Consider the following 27116-nt stretch of genomic DNA (forward strand, 5'->3'; position numbering starts at 1 on the left):
TCACATGCTTGTTTCACACGGTGGTGTCACACTTCTGTCCAGAACAACGTGGTTTTCTTGGTTTTCTCCACTCTGTTCTCCTCCCCCCCTTCCTTCTCCTTTCTCCCCAGCTTCCATAGTTCCTAGCTCCTGGGTGCAGTTGAGCGGGCTGGCTTTAGACGACAGTGGGCTAGCACTGCCACCTGAGCCGACAGCAGACCTTTCCATGTGATTCTTCCCCTGGTGGCTTAAGCATGTGAGCTGCCCTTCACCTTCTAAGCTCCTGGCTGCTGAGCCCTCACCTCCCCCCTGGGAGTTAGGACTTGGGCTGACAGATTGCTGGGCTAGAAACGGAGATTGCAGGATTGCCAGCGGAGACTTAGCTTCCTGGGTTACTGAGCTAGGAGAAGGAGAAAACCTGGGCACCATGTCTTCGGAAAGTAGTTGAGCAAGCTTGGCTAAGCCAGCCGAGGTTGGGGTTGCTACAGGTGTCATCACCGCCATAAGCACATCATCTTGGGATCCAATGAAGTCAACCTTGTGGGCTCTTTTCTTTTGAGGGCTACTATCATTTTGCAAGGAGCTGCACATGCTGTCGTTGGTCACCCCAAAGCCTTCCACGTTCTGTTGCACCAAACCCACATCTCCAGCTGCACTTCCTTTAGGAGTGGACACAAATTCATACAAACCTTCTTTAATAATGTCCATTGGCTGGAGGCTGTCAGTGACCCTGTTCACCTCCATTGTGCTGATCTGACTTAGATCCAAGGGAGGAGGGATACGCTGGTATCTTGCACCAGTTTCACCTCTTTCAGCACTGGGGAGCAGAGAGCTTCTTTCTCCTCTTTCCATTGTACAATCATCAGCTACATTGGAGAATGTACTAGCAGTGTTCACTTCAGGGGAAGCTTTCTTTGCTTGAGTGGAAGTCAAGGCTTTCATCTCCATCTGCTCATCAATAACTTTCTCTTGTTTCTCCTGGATGGCTGCTGTCCTATTATAAGCATCTTCCAGCTGTTTTGCATTGAGGTTTTGAGGGGTAGTTTTATTAGACAAAGACTTGACTCTATCAGGGGAGCCTTGCTGAGCCACTTCCAGGTAATGAGCATGTTGGGACCTGCCTGGGCTAACCCCTTCTGTATTGGAGTAGTGTTTGTGATAGCTCCAGCGGCTGGGTGACAGGTTATTGTCCATAGGACACTTACCGTCATCTCTCTTTTCCACCAACACATCTGTAAGTTCCATACTGCGTGCAAACGCATCTTTTAGGTTAATCGAAATAATGCTTCCACTCCGTTTTGCTCTTTCAAGAGCTTCCCTTCTCTTGATGGCCTTCTCTTGCCTCTTCTGCTCTCGGTAGAACTCAGAGAAATTGTTGACAATGATTGGGATAGGAAGCGCAATGACCAACACGCCTGCTATGCAGCAGAGTCCTCCTACAATCTTGCCCAGCAGGGTTTGAGGGTAGATGTCTCCATAACCGACAGTGGTCATAGTAATAGTAGCCCACCAGAAGGAGGCAGGGATACTGGTAAATTTGGTGGCATCCTCGTCCTTCTCAGCAAAGAACACCAAGCTAGAGAAGATCATAATGCCCATGGCTAAGAAGAGGATCAGTAAACCCAACTCATTATAGCTTCTTCGTAAAGTGAAGCCCAAAGACTGCAGTCCTGTTGAGTGCCTGGCCAGCTTCAGTATTCTCAGAATTCTCATAATTCGGAAGATCTGAACCACGCGGCGCACGTTCTGGAACTGCATTACATTCTTGTTCGACTCAGTTAGGCAGAGGGTCACATAGTAAGGCATGATAGCCAGTAAATCAATGATGTTCAGTGGTGCTTTGATGAAATCCCACTTGTTGGGTGCTGAGAGCAGGCGTAGCATGTACTCCATAGTGAACCAGGCAATGCAGACAGCTTCCACATGGGCTAGGCTGGGGTTGTCATTGAACTGGCCAAATTCATCTACCACCTGTAGCTCTGGGAGGGTGTTTAGGGACAACGAGATGGTGGAAATGATGATGAACAGGATGGAGATCATAGCCAGAACCTGCAAGACAAAGACAATATTGTAGGTTACTGTATTATACACTACATACCTCTATATATGTACAAAGATAAATAAAAGGATGCACAGCATGTATGGCATGCAACAAGCTAGTCCTGTACTTGTTTTGTGCCCCCCTAGCTGCATAGCTCTATTGACGGCCATGCCGGCCGACCGGTCCATAGCTAGTTCAGATTGAAATGTCCCAACAACTATTGAATGGTTTGTCACGTTCCCCAGAAGATGAGTCTTAATAACTTTGGGGATACCCTGACTCAGTTTTGGTAAGTAAAATATCATCACAATTTTAAATGGTTTGCTATCTTATTTTGTACAGATGTTCCTGTTCCCCACAGGATGAAATGAAAAGAAAATGACATTTTCTTGTGTCATATCTAAATGGAAATAGTAATTTGCTCTACACTTTGGTTTATGATGAAACAGCACCGAAACTAATATACAAGTTTAGTGACACCAAGTAACCAAATCAGACCCTCAAACAAAAAGTCCTACAATGTGCCTCTGGTCTTCTGTTTTGTCTTTATCATTAGGTGAACCAAAATGGCCACTTATTATATAAAAAAATGATCTGCACCAGATCTTTGAGACTTAGTCTTTCTAAAACCAGATGTATGCTTTTACAAGTGTTTTATAAAAGAGTTGGTTGATTATAATTTGAAAAGGAAAACATTTCAGCCTTGTTGTATTACAGTTAAATGGAATTTACATATCAGTCACTCACGGAATAAGTAGGGCTTACTGAATTTAGTGCCCTGTCAATCTCAATGCTACTAGTCTAATTGGAGAAGAGCAGGGGGTGATTCACTGGAACAAAGCCTACATCTCCACACTGCCCGAATGGTATACAAAGTCGCCTAAATGATCCCAAGCCAACCCAAAGCTTTTTGCCTGGCCAATTAAATGGAAAGAATTCCACATTGGTGGAAAACCACCCAATCTGGCAACACTGCTTGCATAGCTGTAGTCTTTTTGTGTAGTATATATTTGTCTTATCTGCAGATACTTATTATCTGCAGATACTTATTGCAGATACCTATATCTAATTTAATGCTAACCCAATGACAACAATATTCAACCTTAGTTGTTTATAGTTATAAACATTTTCACTTTTCACAGTTGCTCACAAATCCTTTTTTTGTTCACGTTTACAGGGGGCCTTAGTGCATGCTTTGGGATGTGGTTGTTTGATTTTATAACATCATCACTAAAATGTAAAGACAAGCAGGTGACCATCAACTACCTCATAATAGACTTATACATTTTAAAGAAGATAGGGTTTGGATTCTTGTAGTGTCCTTTTTTCCCCTGCAAGCCTGCACAGCCAATTGATATGAGATACAGTATCCAGTATTCTATGATTATGTTGCTCTCCTGGTCTCCTGGCACTATGATGTGCATCGTTCAGACAGGGAGCAGGAATCATGGCTGCTTTCAAGACTGTTTAAGGATCGACATTACAAAGTTATGCACATAAATAATAAGAAAACCCTAGTAGCTGCCGTGCCGCTGTAGAGATATATTGGACTCGATCAACAACATACTGATGATTTAGCTTTCCTTATAGAGCCCCAACAGTGCGGCTAATACCTTTGTCCTGAAGGTGGCACTAGAGGAAAGGTCAGCAATGGTCTCTTTTCATCCAGTGCTCTTAAGATGATTTCAAGATTCAGATTCAAGATTTTTATTTGCCATTAGCTGTAAAAGCTGTGCTGTTACGCACAGTGACATTGCCTCCAAACCATCTTCTACTCATGGCTCTGATTGCAAAACAGTCCAATGAAGAGCACTTTAGCTGTAAACCTCACACTCCATTGGCAAAACACTCCTGAAAATTATTTTTATTTGTTGAAGCTGTTTCTCTCCCACATGTTCTTGAGCAAGTACAAAGTGCTTTATGTAAAATCAAAAGGACAAACAAAGTCACAATTGGGGCAATTGTTTCTCTTGTGATCTGCATCTGGATGCGTAAATGAAAAGAACAGGAGATGTATTCACAAAGCGAAAGGCTAAAATGATCTGTTAATTGGCCATGTTGGGACAAACTCCAAAAATAAGAGCTGTATCAGTCCTAAGTATTTGGTCTTAGAGTAATTCACAAAAACATTGAATACTAAGAAAAGTCAAAGCAGTCCAAGGGAGTCCCATATGTTGATGATGACCATCTGATAAGACTCACCAACTTATTGGACAATTGAGGAGATGACAGTCTGCACAGCTCTATGATACTTAGACAAAAAGATACAGTTAATATCACTGACATAATGTACTCCCAGTAATTTAAGATCCTTTGGGAATATGGTCCAGTTATAGTTATAGGTAGTACTCCTCAGCCAGGGAAAACAGTCATATAATGTTTTTTTGCGTCAAAGCTAGGAGGGTCTAATACAAGTGTAGGACTCAGCTTTTTGGGAATTCAATAACATCGTGTTTTTTTTCTGTTGCAGCAGGTCTTTTTTTAATCTGTCTTTTGTGAGTCCCTTGAATTAATGAAAGAACAATACTTAATCCCAGGAATATCTCTTTAACATACAATCGAGCAATAGTGACCATTTTGAATGAGATTTTGGTTGGAACTATTGTTTTATGTGAGGTCAGTATTCCCTCTGTCTGAAACAGATTGGTCTATTTTTTCCCCACAGTGCACTCAAAAGACTTGGTCAGAAATATTTTACAAGTTGCTGAGTAAAATGAGAACGGAGTGAGTTCTAGTTTTACTACATATTTATAGCTACAGCTGGTAACTCGGCTCTGATTGGTTGTTTTTCTTTGGGCGTGGTGGAATCTTGTAAATGTCATTAGGAGCTCTGAAAGAGAGTTAGAGTTATGACACAGATTATCTGTCTCATGTACTTCTGTCAGGATATAGTGACAATTCAAGCAAACATGGCAACAAGTTATTTTGACAAACTGCAACTCTATTCGTTTCTGTAATGGCTGATTTGAAGCCCCAGTAGTCCTACTTCTCACTGGATGGCTTACTTAGAAAAGGGACTGGGGGGACTGTTCAAAAAGCTAAACTTGAATGTCCTCACTGAGCAAGGTAGCTGAAGCATGTGAGTCTTCTCTCTGCAGCCCTTGCTAGGACATTTCAGGATAATTGTAATCGGATTGTGCTGCTATCTATAGAACGGATAGAGAGAGGTTAGAAGTGTTTACTCATTCTTTCCTCCCCCAACAGGAAGAATCAAGCAATAGGTGGACACCCCCAAGAAAAGCATTAAATTAAAATAAAATAATAAAAATAAACGTCAACGTAAAAAGAGACTGATAACGACTGACAGGAAACACTGAGACATGCTGTTTCTAAACAGAACAAAACACAACGGTGGAGCCTCATGCTCTGGTGAGTCATTATGAAAACCTGGTGAGTTGATTACAACTGAGAATGATTGTATTAAGAATTTAAAGAGACACTCCATGATTTTGTCAGCAATAAAATGAGCATTAACCTGAAAAAGCAGTTTTTTTTCCAGACAAGATGATATGTTTGGCTATATAAGACAATTACATAAGTATAGCGCTGTCGCCAGATTTTTCTTTTGCATTTTTCTTTTCCAAAAAACCTTAATACGTTGAATGTGGACTTTCTTTTTTGTTTGATGGTGGACATTTTGCATTTTGCCTGTGCCAAACTAAGCATCATCACGCTTGTCACATAACAATATTACGTTTGTTACTTTATATTATGTCACAAAGTCGTCTAAGGGACGATTTTATGTATTTACGGTTGTTACGCTACATTGTTACGCTATATTGTTACGCTACATTGTTACGCTACATTGTTACGCTATATTGTTACGCTACATTGTTACGCTACATTGTTACGCTACATTGTTACGCTACATTGTTACGCTACATTGTTACGCTACATTGTTACGCTACATTGTTTCATAATTATTTAATTCGAAGCCATGATTTTTTCAAATTGTTGAAGTAAACCAAATGGCATCGTTTCTACAAGCGCGATACGAGGCTGATATTAAACTCATTTTGTCAACTTATCCTGTGATTTGCAGAAACGTACAATGCCAACATTCTTTCTGGCGACTGGGTTGATAAGTAACAGCGATACCGTTCAGTGTTATGTTCGTCTATTAAATCTCCCAAGGAACCAATAAGATAACTAGTTAAGTTCTATCAGTAATATACAATATCATTTTGCATTTTTTGCTATTTAGGAAATATTTGTATCTATATGGGTCAACATTCACGTTTTCCATGCTGTGTACTTTGCAATAGCCTGGGTTAGAGTGGATGGAAGGCAAACACTGCATTTTCAAGGACACAAATATCATATTATCACATAATACATGTGACAACAATAAACCTTCAGCTTTTCCACTCCTATCATACAATTAATTTCTGACTACCTCTACTTTAACATTTAGTTTTCATTCTGTGATCATTTTAATGTCAAGAATGCATATATTATTAAGTAACAGCAGAATAAGCAGAATTTGCGTATCTTTTTCTTTTTCTTATATTTATGCAATCACATGTCTTACTGTTTTCAATGTACTTATCAAACTGTGATTAATCAGAATAAGTTACAACCAGTACTTTGTTTCTTTAATAAATATGCCTTTGATTAATTTCAAGACATGCTGATAATGTACCACTCAAACCTCCAGGAGGAATCAAGTTACTCATTTAGATGCTGCTGGGATGGATTGAGCAGCGGTGATAACAAAAACTGTGTGTGACTGATGTGCAGGAAATGATCAGCGAACAAAAGATAAAGTTGACCAATCTTTATATATTTGTATTCTGCTATGACATCTGTCCCAGAAACTCTAGAGACTTCCTATGAAATCATGTGATGGAAGGATTGTCTCGGATGATGGACCGTCTGGCCTATCAGACTCATGTCAAAGGACACAGCGCATTACAGCATTACACCGTGTACAGTATTTCTGATGCTTCATAATCCTCATGAATGACTTTGGCCTTTGTTTAAGACAAATAAAAAACACCAGCATTTTTAGACAAAACGGCAACGCCAGCAAGAAAAAGAAAACAGACGGAAACAACAAAGTGAAAACCGAGAGACGGGCCAAGCGGACGCGAGGGCAGGTGTATCACAGTGTGTCCGCCCTGCAGCGTCTTAATGGCTTAATGGCGGCCAAATGCTGCGACCTTGGCACCCGCGGGGGCAGATTTAAAGCCGTACTAGGAACACACAAGCTGCTTTAGAAGCTGTGCAGTGGAGGAAGAATTAATGGAGGCTACCCATTTAAGATTCAACCGCTCAATAGCAATTGAGTTCGCATCACAGTGAGTCACCAACAAAGAAATGAACTCGACTCAGCTGAAACGCATTTAGGCGTTGTGAAAGCGCTCTCCAAATAGAGATAAAAGCTGAGGAAAGTCAATGCTAATGGAGCTGCGTGTCCCTCCCACTGTCTCAACATCTACTGTGGACCTCTGTGTGACTTTGGGGACCCTGACCTCCGTATGCCGTCTATGCATGGTTGTAAGAGAATACATCCTGCTGTTTTTCTGGACTAAAGAAAACTATTTGGTTTATATATATTTTTCTCCCAAGGACCAGCTTGGACTAAAATGCAGCTTTATTTTTATTATTTTTAATTGTATGGAAAATGAACCAGCCGTCTTATATACAGTCTCATTAACTTGTGTATATTCATAACTTCCTTTTATAGCTGCGATTGCCCAAGGTCACGGCGGGATAAAAATAGAAATTGTGGTTCATAGTCTTGGGAGCATGAGTGTGCTCAGTAGATTTTATTGGAAAGATCAGGGGGTCAACAAAAAATGTCTTCATCCTCCGGGGACAATGAATATCAACTGTGAGATGTTGACACACAGTAGCTACCTCTGATCCATAGACTGCTATGAATCTAAGAATTGTGGAGGGGAGGTGGATCAAGAAGATCAGAGAAGAGGCGAAATCTGAGAAATTGACGGAGAGAAAACACAAGATGGAATGAACGAGTGGACGAGTGACTGGGCAGAGAAACCCAAGCCTTGATCAATACGTGGAGGTATTTCTGGAACTACAGGAACTGTTGGACCGCTGCTGTTTCTGCAACACAGTTCATCTATGAAGCCGCGGCCTTCACCAGTCATACTGTGATTCACCCGTTGTCGCACTGTTCACCTATTCATTCCTTAATTGATCCAGATGTTTTGTATTCTCTGTGATTAACGTTTAAATGGTTGAAAGTCCATTTAGTAGCTGTGCTGGAGCTCTTGATTACATTACACGATCTTCGTCAGCAGATGGAGTTTGCCCATTCATCAAATTTTAGATTCCATTTTTTGGGCGGCATTTTTAGCCCTTTATGGACTTCATGTTGGTTTTATAGTGGACCTTGAAACAGTTGAGGCAATAGTTGAAAAGAACCAGTGAGTTCCATGTGTTTTGTTTGAAAACCCAAGAAAAGCTACAAAATGGACCTTTTGCTGAGATTATTTTGAGACTTCTAAAAGTCTGTATGAATGTATTGGAACAATTAAAAAAACACAATTACAATCGTTTTTCTGACTTAATTTTATTTTTTTATTTTTATTAATGAGATACCTTTAAAATCCCAATAGAAAGACTTGTTTACTTGAGTGTTCGATTTCATGGACGTAAATATGTCCCGTCCTTTTTTTTTTTTTTTAATCCTGTTAGTTTGGGGTTTGAGACATTGGGAGGTACTGTCAGTAATGTCTTAAAGTAATGTAGATGGCATTGTTATCAGTTTATCGATTATGCACAGGCACCTCAGGATTTTGAGATTGATGAGACTTAAAGCCTGTTCTAAACCTGCTGGATATTGCAGTGATACGGCACCTCAATATAAGATGATCTTATATTCTGGCTAGCAACGTGGTGACTCCCGAGGGTCAGTTGCACTGACGTCATTCAGTGCTGGATTAAACGGAACAGAGAGGACATGTTGGCTTCCGCTCAATCAAGCTCTCAAGTAAATCAAGTAAGTCCTTCAAGATGTTGAAGTATCTTGTTAATTTAATGTTTTTCTTCCTATGAAAACTTTTTTCCGAATTCTGAGAAAATATTCTGGCTAATTCAGAAAAAAATAAAACATATTTTTCTCAAGTCAAAGCTTTTGGCTTCCAACAGTGAGCAAACAAAATTACACTTGAAAAGTTTTACTTGAAGGTGGCAAAACCGTGAGCCACGTCTTTTGTAGTAAAGTATCTGTATTATTTCAGAACTGTTATTAATCTGAGCACAAATGAACTATGGACTGGAAATGTGGTCGTACTGGTTTTATTGCTTCTGAGAGAAATGGAGACTACATGGAAAATGTTGAGACTATCATTAGGATATGAATGCTGCCTTGGTATTTAGACAGAGACAGAGCCGAGTAAAGACAGAATTATAGTAATTACTCCAAAGCGAAGCTTCTGGCTGGTCTTTGTGACACACTGGGCTGTAATTAGCGACTCTTGGTATGTTATTAGCCATCCAGGCAGGGCCGTCACTGCTACCACAGCTGTCCGGAATCACAATGGAAGCTGCTCCACTCTGGTTCTGTTGGTTTAAGGTCATTTAATGAATCGTTGTTGCTGCATCACAGACATTGTTTGTGTCATCTCTAGGACAATGTTTGCTTCCAAAGACAAATCAAAAATATTTTACATTGCAGAAATCAGTAATTTTTACAAAAAATGCTTTCAGTCAATCCCCAACTATCTATGCTCTCTTCAAAACCAGTAAACTCCTCTAACAAAAACAGCTTTCTAAAATGGAGAAGTACGTCATAAAACCACAACCAAAAACATCCGAACTGTCCCTTTAAAAAAAAAAAGAAGGTTGTTCGGGTAAAGAACTCTGGTGTCCCTGGTAGAAGATGTGGTTCCTTGACAACAGATGTTTTTATTAATCAGCAAGGCTAAAAACACGCTGAATCCAGTCTGTTGCAGGCCACATGTTGGCCTTTGTGTGGCTGAACAACTGACATCAATAGTAAAATGGACTCGTTTTGACAAAAGGTCAGTTAGAATGAACTCGTATAACTGGAAGTACTCTACTCGAACAAAGAAAACAACCAAAACATACTAATCATACGAATGAACTTTGACTGTGACCCAGTAATAGTTGGACATTTTTCAGCTGAAGAAAATACTGTACTGAAGACAAAGAAAGTGAACAAAGAAAGGACAGCCAGGCAGCTGCGGTACACTCAGACCTACAGAGCAGTCTGACATGTGCCAACAAAAGATTTACAGCCAGCAGGTTGAACTTTGCTGTAGACGGCAAAGTACTTTGGATCAGCCTCTCTCCTGCTGGAGTGATACATCATTCACATTTAAATGAAAGCCTTCATTATTGGGAAGCTACAGTACATCAGTGCACAGATATCATTGTACTTTGGCACAGGGCCAGTAGACCAAAGACCTCTGAGTAGCTACTTACTGCTGAAAACATGCTGAAGGAGACACAACCAATGACTCATTGTGGACTTTTACCATGTCCTGAATTTCACTCAGGATTTCACAATGAATTTTAAAACTTGTGCAAGTGTTGAAATTATTGTTCATTAGTAAATGAACAGAGAGAGAGAGAGAGCTCAACTCCAACTTTGGCTGCTGTCATGTGCCTTGTCTCTCCCCGCACAGCTAGTAGTGGATCATTCCACAGTACAGCCTAAATGAGGGGAAACCACACAGGATCATAGGCCAATCTTTCTTGTATGTACAAAGTACTTTTTGTTTTGCTGTAATATTATGAAGTCAATGTTGATTGTACAATGTAATGGCTATAGAATAATGTTTAGATTGGTTCCCGATAAGCATCTCTTTCTCTATGCAAATACCGTCTTTTTACTAGTTTTACTCATAGCATTGAGATTGGGGTTTCTAGTTCAAACTGGCATTCTTATGCTGTTTCTTGCTTCTAGCGGCGGACATATTGCCAACGGGTTGTCCTGTCTGGGAGTTGTCAGCGTTTTTTGTCTTAGAGTTTTAAATCTTTCACAGTGTGTTTCAGTTCATGAAAGTTGTAACCTTTTTGGTTGCCTTAAAATGTCTTAGCTCCACCCTCTCGCCAAAAAGCCAAACTTGAGGCTTCAAAGCGAAGCACAAATCATTGGGAGATGTCACCTTTAGGACGTCCTCATCTTCTAGTCTATGCAAAGAACTAAAATGAGCGTGTGCACGTGTCTGTGTGTGTTTGTGTGTGTGTGCGCGTGTGGCTGTGTGTGTGTGTGTCTGTGTGTGTTTGTGTGTGTGTGCGCGTGTGTCTGTGTGTGTGTGTGTGTGTGTGTCTGTTTGTGTGTGTGTGCGCGTGTGTCTGTGTGTGTGTGTGTGTCTGTGTGTGTGTGCGCGTGTGTCTGTGTGCGCGTGTGTCTGTGTGTGTGTGTGTCTGTGTGTGTGTGTGCGTGTGTCTGTGCGTGTGTCTGTGTGTGTGTGTGTGTGTGTGTGTGTGCGCGTGCGTGTGTCTGTTTGTGTATCTGTGGGTGTGTGTGTGTGGGTGTGGGTGCGTGTGTCTGTGTGTGTGTGCGTGTGTCTGTGTGTGTGTCTGGGTGTGTGGGTGTGGGTGTGTGTCTGTGTGTCTGTGTGTGTGTCTGTGGGTGTGTGTCTGTGTGTCTGTGTGTGTGTCTGTGGGTGTGTGTGTGTGTGTGTGCATGTGTCTGTGTGTCTGTGTGTGTGTCTGTGTGTCTGTGGGTGTGTGTGTGCGCGTGTCTGTCTGTGTGTCTGTGGGTGTTTCTGTGGGTGTGTGTGTGGGTGTGTGTGTGTGTGTGCGTGTGTCTGTGTGTGTGTCTGTGGGTGTGTGTGTGTGCGTGTGTGTGTGTGTGTGTCTGTGGGTGTGTGTGTGTGTCTGTGTGGGTGTGTGTGTGTGTGTCTGTGTGTGTGTCTGTGTGTCTGTGTGTGTATCTGTGTGTCTGTGGGTGTGTCTGTGGGTGTGTGTGGGTGTGTGTGTGTGTCTGTGTGTCTGTGGGTGTGTGTGGGTGTGTGTGTGTGTCTGTGTGTCTGTGTGTGTGTCTGTGTGTCTGTGGGTGTGTGTGGGTGAGGGGTTGAAAAGTTGCCTGTGGTCACTGATGCGAGATTTACTGCCTCATCTCATTGCAACATCGTCACAGTTTAAAAGGCAAGTAAGTCAGACCGTCACACTAATCCCTTAATTTAACTACATTACATAAACTGCTTATGTGCAGATGAAAATGTAAGCAAAAACGGTGGCAATAATCATCCATTGTGCATGCAAAAATACTGGCACAAAATAATAGTATGAAGTGAAGCATAGTAAGGTAAAGCAGGAAGTGGCCTTCTGGCATCTAAGGGACATGTTGACCAGATGTTCAGTTCTCAGTAATAACTGTAGCTGTAATAACTGTATTGAACATGCACATAAGTGGTTTCGGTGAATGTTGTTGGAATAGTTCACTACCTCATGCTGGCTTACTGATGCACTCTGTTCGGTTTTGATTATGCCTGATTATTTTGTGACTCTTATGTCTTTCAACACCATGTTTTGTATTGTCTTGCACTTGTATTGTTACAGCTTTCTTGCACAGTACATTGAAATAAGAGTAAATAGATCAAACTAGTTGTAGCCTGAAAAATTTATGTGTAAACAGTACAAATAATACTAAGGGTATTTAGTTTAGCCCACATGGATGTACATTTTTAGGATTGCCTCATTTAATCAGAAGAATTCTGGATAATAACCATGTTATTCTTTATTATTTGGTACGTTTCTGCAGGTCAGAAGGTGAACAGGACAGACTATCTGTCCGACCTGCAAACAGTTAGTCTATTTGTAGCACCAGCAGTCCTGGTAAAAGCCGCAAAGGAGATTAAGCCATACTCCTAAATCATCCTGTGTGGGTGTGTGTTCCTATATTTGCTACTTAGTGAGGACCGTTGCTTTTTTTAACCAACTGAGTGGTAAAAAAAAGTGGAAAGTGAGGACATTTTGTCCGGTTCTCACTTCTTTAAAGGTCTGTTTGAGGGTAACATTTACTTGTAAGTTTCAGTGTAGAATTAGGTTAAGGTAAGGGTTTGGCATTTAGTTGTGGTTACGGTTAGCGTGAGGAAGGAATGCATTACGCCAATGTGGGTCCTCACAAGTCATAAGTACAGGGATGTGTGTGTAGTGCCACTTTTAACAGGTGACCGTGTACACAGGCGTGCTGCCATAATTCACTGCTGGTTTCATCTAAACCTCACTTAGAGTTTGAATTTAATATCAGAAAGTTATAGTCTATAATATTGCTTTGACCAGTTGTGACATTACTAACATGTTCAGCCAAAAGCATCACATATGTTTGAGCGACTGTTTGAAAAGGACCTGAAAATAAACAATCCTGTTTGTGAATGTGTGCCTCAACACAAAAGAAGAAAAAAAATAAAAAGATTACACGGATTATGTAAAGTGTATGGAACTAATCTCTATTATTGGAACATTTGATACTCATATTATCCAATAAAACTCAAAACTATCATGACGAGTTGTCCATCTGGACTCTGCGTGTGTGTGTCTGACAGACCCATGTTTTCCAAATGGCCAGGTAATGCTTCTGCCCTAATCGTCCGTAGCACTGCGCTGTCCATGTCACCAGGAAGAGGCGCTCCGATTGGTCGGAGCTGAGCTGTGTCACTGGTTGGTGTCAATGCAGAGTGGCCTAAGCAGCTTCCCTCCTGCTGACATCACGGTTCCAACGCAGTCACATGGCCCTCTGAAGGCCGCTGTATTTATAGAGCCATGAACTATCTGTAAACTCACGTTATCACGTAACGTCACATATATGGAGGCCGTCAACATGGCTCACATACACCTGCGGTGTCTCTGGTTATACTATTTTACTCTCAACACTTGATTGTCATTGTAGGCATACAATCACATTTTCTTTGGTAGCTTCCACTGCAGTAAATGTCTAAAAAACCGCCCCGGCAGCCTCTGTGTAACATTTCAGTATTATTGATTTGACTAAAACTTAATGCTCATGTTTGTTAAATATAGTTTGTTTCCAAGCAGAGTCCTTGTCCCTCAAACAGCAGAGCTTTTGCCACCAAATGTAACGGTATAAGCATAAATGGACAGTTCCTTCTTTCTGACTGAAATGACCGAAACGATTCCCTGAGACACTGGGCTGATTAAATGCATTCTTACGCCAGCTCCTTTCCTTTCCTTTCCTTGTCCCCTCCACTCCCCCTTTTTCTCTCCTCTCTCCTCCTTCTTTTGTCTCCTCTCCTCTTCTCTTCAAATGCATTCCAGTAAACACCGAAACGCTCATTGTATTCCTTCCCAATACATATTCCCCACGAGCGGTGTATTAAAATGATAACAAATGTCCAGCGCTGTCCCATAATCAGGCCTAATGCTCTGCTTGGTTTGTGTTTTTACAAGCTGTCTATCAGCTGCAGACAATGACTCAAGCACAGAGAGCTCACTGAGGCAAACAGTGTTGTCTAAGCTTGCAGTGTGTACACTAGTACACTAGTACACACTGCTTGTGTCCCAAGTTTGTGTCCCACATTGTCAAATGATGTATTTCTCTCAGCTTTGTGTACACAAAGCTGAGAGAAATACATGTATACAGAAAACATATTACATCATCCTTTTCATCAGATACAAAAACTATTGGACCACGTGGGCTCCAAGAGGAACATGTCTTCAAATCATCCTAAAATATGGAAACTGAACTAGATAGATGCTGCAGGAAGGTTTATTTGTATGTAAGAGAAACACGAATCTCTGAAGGATTTGATAGGACATTTGTGAATTATGAAGAAGAACACATACACCGACAGTTTGTCCAGAAACAGTCAAAGCTGGCACGTTATTAGCACGCATGTGTGAGTGGGAGCCTTCTCACCGTCCATCAAACGGTTCTTTATGAATAATTAGTGGTGCACTATAGATTCAGAGAGATTGCTATAGATGTCAGACTTTCTCAGCAGATTTCTGTTTACCGTTCAAGTTATGGCCAGACCATAACTTGTGATTAAGATCACAGCACAAGACATTGCTTCAGTTTTATGGGTCACAGTAACATGTTATTATGTCTCTCATTTAATATAAACATACTTAGAATGCGTTATAATCGGTTTATGGCAATATATAATGTAGTATGGGAATTATATAACTCTATGATCCTTGAAAAATGTATATCAATGGCCTTATAAGTCCTTATAAAATGCTGTATAATGTGTTATGATTAGGGCTGTGCATTGGAAACGATATTGTGATACAATGCGTATTCAATACACTGAGATATTATGACACTTAAAGGCCATATAGAAAATTAGATTGAAAGAATCCCAACAGATTCTTTCAATCTAATTTCCGAAGAACTGTCACAAACACTCTGCCATGTGCATACACTTGGTGTGAAGGTTTACTCCAATCATAATTACATTTATTACAGCCCCTGTAACGTCCAACATCACAGCATATCTTTGCAAATGAAATAAAGAGTTTACCGTTGCATGTTTATGAACACTAATAATGCTTTTGAGAACCGATGCGGTGACACAAACCATAACACTGCGCTAATCAATAGCTAATAATTATTGCGATAAATATTATTAATATTTATGTGTGCTTGCATTGTGTGGTAGACATGAGCCCTAGAATGCCTGTGTGCGTAGATCCGGCTCTGGTTCTGTGGATTACCAAGAGAAACAGTGTTTCAATGTGGTGGATGTGGCAAATGTAGGCAGAAATCTCAAACACGGGTCAAATAAAACCCCAACCTTCTGCATGGATGAATACAGCTCGAGGAAAGTGAAAATATATGTTACATTTTGTGTGATTTGCAATTGACTCTTCAATTGTAAGAAAAAAACACTCTCAGGACCAAAGGACAGTCTGATGCAGTGCAGGGCCAGAACGCAGAAGAATAACGCAACACTAATCCTCCTCCTCCTCCTCCTCCTCCTCCTCCTCCTCGGTGTCTCTGTACTTTGCAGGTGAAGGAGGATTATGGTTCATCATGGCTCCCTAATGGATCTGCATGAGGCTGCTAATCACAGAGGTGGGAGGAAACCGACCCGATCAGGCGCCTGAGTCTCAGATACTGCTTATAAGAAGAGGACATTGTCCCTGTGACGTCACCAATTGGTCTGTGGATGGCGGTTTTAAAGCCTCGAGGTTAGCAGCCTTGCAAGAGAGTGACACCAGAGGGTGGAGCGAAGTACAAAAACGAATGCTGAAGAGCTGAAGTTAAAAACACACAATAAAAGGGCGGAAACTCTCAGACAAATAGACGGACAACTCACAGACCGGACAACGGCGTGTTAGTGACCTGTCATTCACGGTAGCCCCGCCCTGCCATCAAAATATAGGGGAACAAATGCAACATCCGGTTTTGCCGAGTTAAGCCGACGCAGAAGTGCACTCTCTCTACTCTCCAGTAGGGGAGAAAAATAAGTCTGGTTGTATAGAAGTCTATGAGAAAATGACTTGTTTCAAGTCTTCTTCAATACAGCGTGATGTTCATTTAGTAAATGATGGTCATTTAGAGTCAACCAGACCATAAAGCAGGGGATGCTTTAGGGCGGGCTTACTATGATTGACAGGTCGCCATCACTACCAGAGCCGTATATGGTGTCACAACATAACATTACATTACATTACATTACATGTCATTTAGCTGACGCTTTTATCCAAAGCGACTTACAATAAGTGCATTAAACCGTGAGTCCAAACTCAGAACAACAAGAATCAAGCAAGTACAATTTCTTCAATAAAGTCAAACTACAAAGTACTATCCGTAAGTGCCATTTAAGTGCTACTAAAGTGCTATCGGTAAGGGACATTTAAGTGCTACTACGGCATTTAAGTGCTACCTATTCAAAGTATAGTCGAAAAAGATGTGTTTTTAGTTTGCGACGGAAGATGTAGAGACTTTCTGCTGTCCTGATGTCAATGGGGAGCTCGTTCCACCAATGAGGAGCCAGCACAGCAAACAGTCGTGATTTAGCTCGAAGTGAAGGAGCTACAAGCAGATTGGCAGAAGCCGAGCGAAGTGAACGGGCTGGGGTGTACGGTTTGACCATGTCCTGGGTGTAGACCGGACCCGATCTGTTCGCAGCACGGTACGCAAGTACCAATGTTTTGAAGCGGATGCGGGCGGCCACCGGTAACCAGTGAAGGTCGCGGAGGAGCGGAGTAGTGTGGGTAAATTTCGGTCGGTTGAAGACCAGTCGAGCAGCTGCATTCTGGATGAGCTGTAGAGGTCGAATGGCATTAGCAGGTAGACCTGAAGGAGGGAGTTACAGTAGTCTATACGTGAGATGACCAGAGCCTGGACCAGGACCTGTGCCGCCTTCTGAGTGAGAAGGGGTCGGATTCTCCTGATGTTGTACAGCATGTACCTACAGGAGCGTGTTATTGCGGCAATGTTGGCAGTCAAGGAGAGTTGACTGTCGAGCGTCACTCCGAGGTTCCTGGCAGTCGGAGTCGGAGCCAGCACTGAGTCGTTGAAGTTAATAGACAGGTCGTGGGTGGGAGAGCCTTTTCCTGGAAGGAGGAGAAGTTCAGTCTTGTCCGGGTTAATTTTCAGGTGGTGTGCGGACATCCACTGAGAGATGTCGGTCAGACATCCACTGAGAGATGTCGGTCAGACATCCACTGAGAGATGTCGGTCAGACATCCACTGAGAGATGTCAGTCAGACATCCACTGAGAGATGTCGGTCAGACATCCACTGAGAGATGTCGGTCAGATATCCACTGAGAGATGTCGGTCAGACATCCACTGAGAGATGTCAGTCAGACAGGCAGAGATTCGTGCTGCTACCCGTGCTTCAGATTGGGGAAACGAGAGGATCAGTTGGGTGTCGTCAGCATAGCTGTGGTAGGTGAAGCCATGCGAGCGAATGACAGAGCCGAGAGAGTTGGTGTACAGAGAGAAGAGAAGAGGACCAAGGACTGAACCCTGAGGGACCCCAGTAGTCAGAGGACAAGGCTCAGACACAGATCCTCTCCAGGTTACCCAGTAAGAGCGGTCGGTGAGATAGGATGAGAAGAGTGAGAGCGCGGTGCCTGAGATACCCAGGTCCTGGAGGGAGGACAAGAGGATCTGGTGGTTCACTGTGTCAAAGGCAGCGGAAAGGTCTAGAAGGATGAGGACAGAGGAGAGAGAGGCTGCTCTAGCAGTGTGAAGCTGCTCAGAGACAGCAAGGAGGGCAGTCTCTGTTGAGTGGCCTGTCTTGAATCCAGACTGGTGGGGGTCTAGAAGGTTGTTACAGTGAAGAAAGGAGGAGACTTGGTTAAAGATAGCTCGCTCTAGAGTTTTGGAGAGGAAGGGAAGGAGAGAGACAGGTCTGTAGTTGTTGACTTCAGATGGGTCGAGAGTGGGTTTCTTCAGGAGAGGGTTGACTCTTGCCTCCTTCAGAGAGTTGGGGAAACAGCCGGTTGAGAGGGAGGTGTTAATGAGATGGGTGAGAAAGGGAAGAAGGTCAGGAGCAATGGACTGGAGAAGGTGAGAAGGGATGGGGTCAAGGGGGCAGATGGTTGGGCGGGCAGAGGTTACTAACTCTTACACCTTCCAAATATGGTAACTTACGTTCATCGGTTGCAAAAAACTGCCAATGGCCAAATCACCGAACTCGAGGCTTCAAAACATCCACAAAGCAACGGGCGACGTCATGACAACTACAGCCACTTATACCATCTGTAGTAAATACCCTCGTCTTTCAAACCATTCTATTCTGGAGTGTATTAGTGTGTGTGTGTTTGTGTGTGTTCATGTGTGTGTGTGTGTGTGTGTGTTTAGCGGTCGTTACCTTGGCGGCCACAGATGAGCCTGGTTTCTCCAGCAGGTCCCAGAGCTTCTGTCTCTTGTCGGGACAGCAGCCGTGTTCCTCCTCCTCCCCATCCTTCTCCCTCAGCGTATCCGCCTCCCTCCTCAGCTCCTCGTTCATCTGCTCCTTCTTCTGGTGGTACCGCGCCTGGCAGCACGACTCCAGGTAGATCTCGTCGATCCCCCAGTAGTCCAGCTCCTGGCCGAAGGACAGGGCGCACATCTCCTCCATCATGTGCAGCTTCCCCGTTCTGTAGAAGTTGAGGATGGAGGAGAAGGCCACCGGGTGCCGGTCGAAGAAGTACTCGTTCTCAGGGAGGCTGTAGTCATCGCAGATCTCCAGCAGTGACTCGTGGGTGTTGCAGTCCCTTAGACGACCCAGGCGGGTTCTGGGCAGCCGGTCCAGTGTTCTCCACAGGACCTCATGAGTGAGACCCCCGACATTGAGCCGGACCCGCCGGGAGCGGGCCTTGATGCGGATGATGTCGATGGGCTCGGGGGGGAGCACTGGACCCGCGGTGTTGACCTTGGGCCCGCCGAAGTTCCCTCTGTCTGTCATGTTTGCTCTGCTGTGGGACTGGGTAACCTCGAACTGGTTGCTGTGGTTTGTGTGCGTGTGAGTGTCTACGGAGCTCGTGAGGCTCAATGGGACGGCGGTGGTCGGTTTGGGGGAACGCTGCCCACCAAGCTCACCTGGCTGTGTTCAGACCGCTAGACTCCTGGTTGGATCCATGGCTGGAAAAACAAGACATCACACGTCAGATGTCGTTCCTCCTCAGTGTGTGTATATATAATATATATATATATATATATATATATATATATATATATATATATATATATAACTGAAATAACCTTGTGTCAGAATCAAGTTCAAGATCTACGTTATTTCAGTACAGATCACGGTATCAAGAAAGTTCACCCCAAAATCCAAACTACATATGTTTCCTCTTACCTGTCATGCTAATTATTAATCAACATATTTGTGGATATAGTTTTAGTGTGAGTTGCAGTGTTAAAGTTATTGCCAGCAGTCTGCCTTCCCTCCGATATAATGAGTCTAGTATGGGTTATACCTGCCTCTCTCTTTGGGTTATACCTGCCTCTCTCTTTGGGTTATACCTGCCTTTCTCTATGGGTTATACCTGCCTCTCTCTATTGGTTATACCTGCCTCTCTCTTTGGGTTATACCTGCCTTTCTCTATGGGTTATACCTGCCTCTCTCTATTGGTTATACCTGCCTCTCTCTATGGGTTATACTTGCCTCTCTCTATGGGTTATACATGCCTTTCTCTTTGGGTTATACCTGCCTCTCTCTATGGGTTATACCTGTTCTCTCTATGGGTTATACCTGCTCTCTCTATGGGTTATACCTGTTCTCTCTATGGGTTATACCTGCCTCTCTCTATGAGTTATACCTGCTCTCTCTATGGGTTATACCTGCCTCTCTCTGTGAGTTATACCTGCCTCTCTCTATAGGTTATACATGCCTCTCTCTATGGGTTATACCTGCCTCTCTCTATGGGTTATACCTGCCTTTCTCTATGGGTTATACCTGCCTCTCTCTATGGGTTATACCTGCCTCTCTCTATGGGTTATACCTGCTCTCTCTATGGGTTATACATGCCTCTCTCTCTATGGGTTGTACCTGCCTTTCTCTTTGGGTTATACCTGCCTCTCTCTATGGGTTATACCTGTTCTCTCTATGGGTTATACCTGCTCTCTCTATGGGTTATACCTGTTCTCTCTATGGGTTATACCTGCCTCTCTCTATGAGTTATACCTGCTCTCTCTATGGGTTATACCTGCCTCTCTCTATGAGTTATACCTGCCTCTCTCTATAGGTTATACATGCCTCTCTCTATGGGTTATACCTGCCTCTCTCTATGGGTTATACCTGCCTTTCTCTATGGGTTATACCTGCCTCTCTCTATGGGTTATACCTGCCTCTCTCTATGGGTTATACCTGCTCTCTCTATGGGTTATACATGCCTCTCTCTCTATGGGTTGTACCTGCCTTTCTCTTTGGGTTATACCTGCCTCTCTCTATGGGTTATACCTGTTCTCTCTATGGGTTATACCTGCCTCTCTCTTTGGGTTATACCTGCCTCTCTATGGGTTATACCTGCCTCTCTCTTTGGGTTATACTTGCCTCTCTCTATGAGTTATACCTGCCTCTCTCTATGGGTTGTACCTGTTCTCTCTATGGGTTATACCTGCTCTCTCTTTGGGTTATACCTGCCTCTCTCTTTGGGTTATACTTGCTCTCTCTATGGGTTATACCTGCCTTCCTCTTTGGGTTATACCTGCTCTCTCTATGGGTTGTACCTGCCTCTCTCTATGGGTTATACCTGCCTCTCTCTTTGGGTTATACCTGCTCTCTCTATGGGTTATACCTGCCTCTCTCTATGAGTTATACCTGCCTCTCTCTACTAGTAATACCTGCCTCTCTCTTTGGGTTATACCTGCTCTCTCTATGGGTTATACCTGCCTCTCTCTTTGGGTTATACCTGCTCTCTCTATGGGTTATACCTGCCTCTCTCTATGAGTTATACCTGCCTCTCTCTACTAGTTATACCTGCCTCTCTCTTTGGGTTATACCTGCTCTCTCTATGGGTTATACCTGCCTCTCTCTATGGGTTGTACCTGCCTCTCTCTACTAGTTATACCTGCCTCTCTCTTTGGGTTATACCTGCCTCTCTCTATGGGTTATACCTGGCTCTCTCTATGGGTTATACCTGCCTCTCTCTATGGGTTATACCTGCCTCTCTCTACTAGTTATACCTGCCTCTCTCTACTAGTTATACCTGCCTCTCTCTTTGGGTTATACCTGATCTCTCTATGGGTTGTACCTGCCTCTCTCTATTGGTTATACCTGCCTCTCTCTATGGGTTGTACCTGCCTCTCTATATGGGTTATACCTGCCTTTCTCTATGGGTTATACCTGCCTCTCTCTATGGGTTATACCTGCCTCTCTCTATGGGTTATACCTGCCTTTCTCTATGGGTTATACCTGCCTTTCTCTATGGGTTATACCTGCCTCTCTCTATGGGTTATACCTGGCTCTCTCTATGGGTTATACCTGCCTCTCTCTATGGGTTATACCTGCCTCTCTCTACTAGTTATACCTGCCTCTCTCTACTAGTTATACCTGCCTCTCTCTTTGGGTTATACCTGATCTCTCTATGGGTTGTACCTGCCTCTCTCTATTGGTTATACCTGCCTCTCTCTATGGGTTGTACCTGCCTCTCTATATGGGTTATACCTGCCTTTCTCTATGGGTTATACCTGCCTCTCTCTATGGGTTATACCTGCCTCTCTCTATGGGTTATACCTGCCTTTCTCTATGGGTTATACCTGCCTTTCTCTATGGGTTATACCTGCCTCTCTCTATGGGTTATACCTGCTCTCTCTATGGGTTATACCTGCCTCTCTCTATGGGTTATACCTGCCTTTCTCTATGGGTTGTACATGCCTCTCTCTTTGGGTTATACCTGCTCTCTCTATGGGTTATACATGCCTCTCTCTATGGGTTATACATGCCTCTCTCTTTGGGTTATACCTGCTCTCTCTATGGGTTATACATGCCTCTCTCTTTGGGTTATACCTGCCTTTCTCTATGGGTTATACATGCCTCTCTCTTTGGGTTATACCTGCTCTCTCTATGGGTTATACATGCCTCTCTCTATGGGTTATACATGCCTCTCTCTTTGGGTTATACCTGCTCTCTCTATGGGTTATACATGCCTCTCTCTTTGGGTTATACCTGCCTCTCTCTATGGGTTATACCTGCCTTTCTCTATGGGTTGTACCTGCCTCTCTCTATGGGTTATACCTGCCTCTCTCTATGGGTTATACATGCCTCTCTCTATGGGTTATACCTGCCTTTCTCTATGGGTTATACTTGCCTCTCTCTATGGGTTATACCTGCTCTCTCTATGGGTTATACCTGCCTCTCTCTATGGGTTATACCTGCTCTCTCTATGGGTTATACCTGCCTCTCTCTATGGGTTATACCTGCCTCTCTCTACTAGTTATACCTGCCTCTCTCTACTAGTTATACCTGCCTCTCTCTTTGGGTTATACCTGATCTCTCTATGGGTTATACCTGCCTCTCTCTATTGGTTATACCTGCCTCTCTCTATGGGTTGTACCTGCCTCTCTATATGGGTTATACCTGCCTTTCTCTATGGGTTATACCTGCCTCTCTCTATGGGTTATACCTGCCTCTCTCTATGGGTTATACCTGCCTTTCTCTATGGGTTATACCTGCCTCTCTCTATTGGTTATACCTGCCTCTCTCTATGGGTTATACCTGCCTCTCTCTATGGGTTATACCTGCCTTTCTCTATGGGTTATACCTGCTCTCTCTATGGGTTATACCTGCCTCTCTCTATGGGTTATACCTGCCTTTCTCTATGGGTTATACATGCCTCTCTCTTTGGGTTATACCTGCCTCTCTCTATGGGTTATACCTGCCTTTCTCTATGGGTTATACCTGCCTCTCTCTATGGGTTATACCTGCTCTCTCTATGGGTTATACCTGCCTCTCTCTATGGGTTATACCTGCCTTTCTCTATGGGTTGTACATGCCTCTCTCTTTGGGTTATACCTGCTCTCTCTATGGGTTATACATGCCTCTCTCTATGGGTTATACATGCCTCTCTCTTTGGGTTATACCTGCTCTCTCTATGGGTTATACATGCCTCTCTCTTTGGGTTATACCTGCCTTTCTCTATGGGTTATACATGCCTCTCTCTTTGGGTTATACCTGCTCTCTCTATGGGTTATACATGCCTCTCTCTATGGGTTATACATGCCTCTCTCTTTGGGTTATACCTGCTCTCTCTATGGGTTATACATGCCTCTCTTTGGGTTATACCTGCCTCTCTCTATGGGTTATACCTGCCTTTCTCTATGGGTTATACCTGCCTCTCTCTATGGGTTATACCTGCCTCTCTCTATGGGTTATACATGCCTCTCTCTATGGGTTATACCTGCCTTTCTCTATGGGTTATACTTGCCTCTCTCTATGGGTTGTACCTGCTCTCTCTATGGGTTATACCTGCCTCTCTCTATGGGTTATACCTGCTCTCTCTATGGGTTATACCTGCCTCTCTCTATGGGTTATACCTGCCTTTCTCTATGGGTCCCAGTGTAACAACATTGCCCAGCCCATGCCATGGATTATTATTCCACTTCAGAGTCACGTCGCCCATGTCTATAGTATATATAACATCTGCTTTTAGCACAGTGTAGTTATAGTTGAAAGCACTTATATGTTCTCAATGCTTTGTAATGATAATCACAACACATTATCAAGCATTTAATCATGACTTATGAGGTCAAACATTATACTAACGTTCTTACTAAGACTTTAAGTGCTCATTGTTTGCTTTAACAAAGTGAAAAACATCATTACATCTCTGCAAGAATAACATGAAATGTTGTCAAATATAATGGACTAACTTGAAGCAAGCAATGAGCACTTATGAGTGCTCATTGCTCACAATGAGTAACATATTCACAATATAACAATAATTATGTGGCATTATGGAACTGATATAACATATTACAACTATGGGCATTATATAACCCTATGAAAAAAGAAACAACAAAGCATTTTGAATATTCATGAGTGCTTAGAACTATAATTATACAGTGTTATAAGAAGATAACTTTCATGCGTTCAAGTACGTTTATAATGCATTGAAGACATGGACATCATAGACACCATTTTGCCATTTTGAACCAAATCATTGCATTGCTATATATATATATATATATATACTATTTAGTATTAAAAAATATTTTTTCATTCAAATTGATATATAACAATGGCAAATCTAAGTATTTTCATTGGACAACGTTGGCGACGTGAAGCACTGTGATATCCGGCAGCCACGTTAAAACCCTGGGGGACTCATCAGAACCCAGGGAATTTTAATTAGAAATAATCCTCTAATTAAACTACTGAATAATGAAAGTGTACACTCTTTAAACATGCTCCCTCGTATGCAATGAATACCAAGTGGAATCCTCTCAGAGAAGGCCTGTGAATGAGAACTGCATTGTGTCCACCGAGGCCCTCAGATGCCATTAAGTCCTCTGACTGCCGGACCTTCATCTGATTGTGTAACGGAGTTCCACAAATCCCAGTAGTGGCATTAGGCTTCGCCTCCCCTGGCTCACGTCTGCCTCAGTTAATTATAGACCGTCTATCTTTTCCTGGGACACACATGGGACACGCAGCTACGTCAGGAGCCGAGCTGCTACATCACTAAAAAACAAAAAAAAGACATCTTCCCCTCCAAAATAAAAGACAGTTCATTTCTGCAACGTGAACATTTAGATTCATAAACTGTCTTTGCTGCACAGTTTATATATTAGTTTTTTCTTTTAAACGTGATTCACTTAATTGTCACAAATAATTGTATGCGTGAGATATATGACACACACACTTGTGTTGTACATTGTACATTGATGGCAATCAACCCCCTACACACTTTCTTCATTAACCTGAGCATATGTAGAGGGAAGTTAAATCCTTTCATGGACCACAGAATAAGAGTCCGGAGTGAGAGCGTCCAGGTCCTCCTCAAGAGATTAAGGAGACTGAGGCTTAACCCGTGATTACGCACCTGAGCACACAGCAAGTTTAAATAGATCGATAAGAAGTATCTCTGGACCAAATCACTGTTCGATTACCTCTAATTAGCACTTAATAGCAGCCTATACTGCTGGTGTTCAAACACGTATCTTTCAATGGGATCTGTAAAGTGTTGCCCACCTCTGGTGAACTGCAGATCTTTCGGGAAAGCCGAACTCTTGCCCCTCCAGGAGGTCCCACCATAGCACCGCTTCAGTTAGTTATCCCAGCTGCCTCGTCTCCCCGCCGGCTGCTGGTCCACGAAGCCTTCCGGGAGCACACGGACCGATGGAGAGACACATTTTGGCCCAAGAAAAAAAAAATCAAAAATCAAAATAAATAGTAAAATTAATCTATCAGCGCAGGAGAGGAAATGTCCCGGGAAAAGTGTCCGCAGAGCTGAGAGCCACGAAGAGACACGCACTCTGAGAGAGGGAGGAGAAGTGTGAACCAGCTGGCCCGAACAGCTACCAGCCCGGAGGAAGAGAGAATAAAGGGATGAGAGAGGGAGAGAGAGACAGAGAGGGGGGAGGCAGACAGAGAGAGAGAGAGAAAGAGTGAGAGGGGTGGGGGGGGGGGGGGGGGGGGGGTGGAGAGAGAGAGAGAGGGAGAGAGCGATAGAGAGAGAGGGAGGGAGAGAGAGAGAGGGATAGAGAGGGATAGGGAGAGGGAGAGACAGAGAGGGGGAGGCAGACAGAGAGAGAGAGCGAGAGAGAGAGAGGAGTGAAAGGGAGAGGGGGGAGAGAGAGGGAGAGAGCGATAGAGAGAGGGAAAGGGGGGAGAGAGAGAGGGAGGGAGGGGGGAGAGAGAGAGTGAGAGAGGGATAGAGAGAGAGAGGGAGAGAGTGATAGAGAGAGGGAGGGAGAGAGAGATAGAGAGGGGGGGGAGAAAGTGGGGGAGATAGAGAGAGATTGGGAGGGAGGGAGAGGGAGAGTGGGGAGAGAGAGAGGTAATTGGATTGAGGCTTTCAGCACCAAGGACAGCTCCATTTCAACAGCTTGTTTAGAACTCTAAACAGAACATACTGTATGTATATCTTTTTTGAAATAATTATGTTTTTATTTTGGACCATTTCAAGCATTGCAGACCCTCAGGCGAGTACAAGACTAATACATGTTTACTTTTGATCTCCAAAATCATAAAACAGTTATTAAGGCTTTTTAATTTTTTTTACTTCATTGATACTGGGTGTCAAGTACCAACGCTTTGCCACGCCCCTCGGCGGCAGTTTCTGATGCGTTGCCACGCCCCCTCGGCGTCAGATACCGACGCGTTGCCACGCCTCCTCGGCGTCAGATACCGACGCGTTGCCACGCCCCCTCGGCGTCAGATACCGACGCGTTGCCACGCCCCCTCGGCATTTGGTCTTCACCGGGCCTTCAAGTGACTGCAATGTGAAGAAATCAGATGAAACAAACACAGGACTTTCAACCAGGAAGCCGGAGTTTGTGTTTTTGAGTTCATTTGAGGTGACGTGTTGTCTGCATTTATATTACAGTTTTACTTGGTCTACGTATTTATGTATTTTTTTTTCCCTAAACCTGACAAAGTCGTTTTGTTTGAATTGAGCATGCGTTGGGTGGAAGCTCCATACGCTCCAGTATCATCGCAGTTTCCTCGGCTCATTGATCCAGACTTTTTATTCCTCTATATTTCGAAGGTTTTTCTGAGGGATTTCTTTTTTAATGGCTGC

The 27116-nt window shown here is 43.3% G+C and overlaps 1 protein-coding gene across 1 annotated transcript; it reads right to left on the reverse strand.

Annotated features, from left to right (window-relative positions):
* Positions 1-19333, reverse strand: LOC117746784 (potassium voltage-gated channel subfamily B member 2-like). Its single transcript, XM_034556089.1, has 2 exons — positions 18758-19333; positions 1-2028 (listed from the first exon to the last, which is right to left on the reverse strand). Exons 1-2 carry the CDS (start codon positions 19331-19333, stop codon positions 1-3), a joined length of 2604 nt encoding a protein of 867 aa, XP_034411980.1.
* Positions 19334-27116: the final 7783 nt, after the last annotated feature.

The sequence above is a fragment of the Cyclopterus lumpus genome, chromosome 17 (assembly GCF_009769545.1).
Source record: "Cyclopterus lumpus isolate fCycLum1 chromosome 17, fCycLum1.pri, whole genome shotgun sequence".
Lineage (NCBI taxonomy): Eukaryota > Metazoa > Chordata > Actinopteri > Perciformes > Cyclopteridae > Cyclopterus > Cyclopterus lumpus.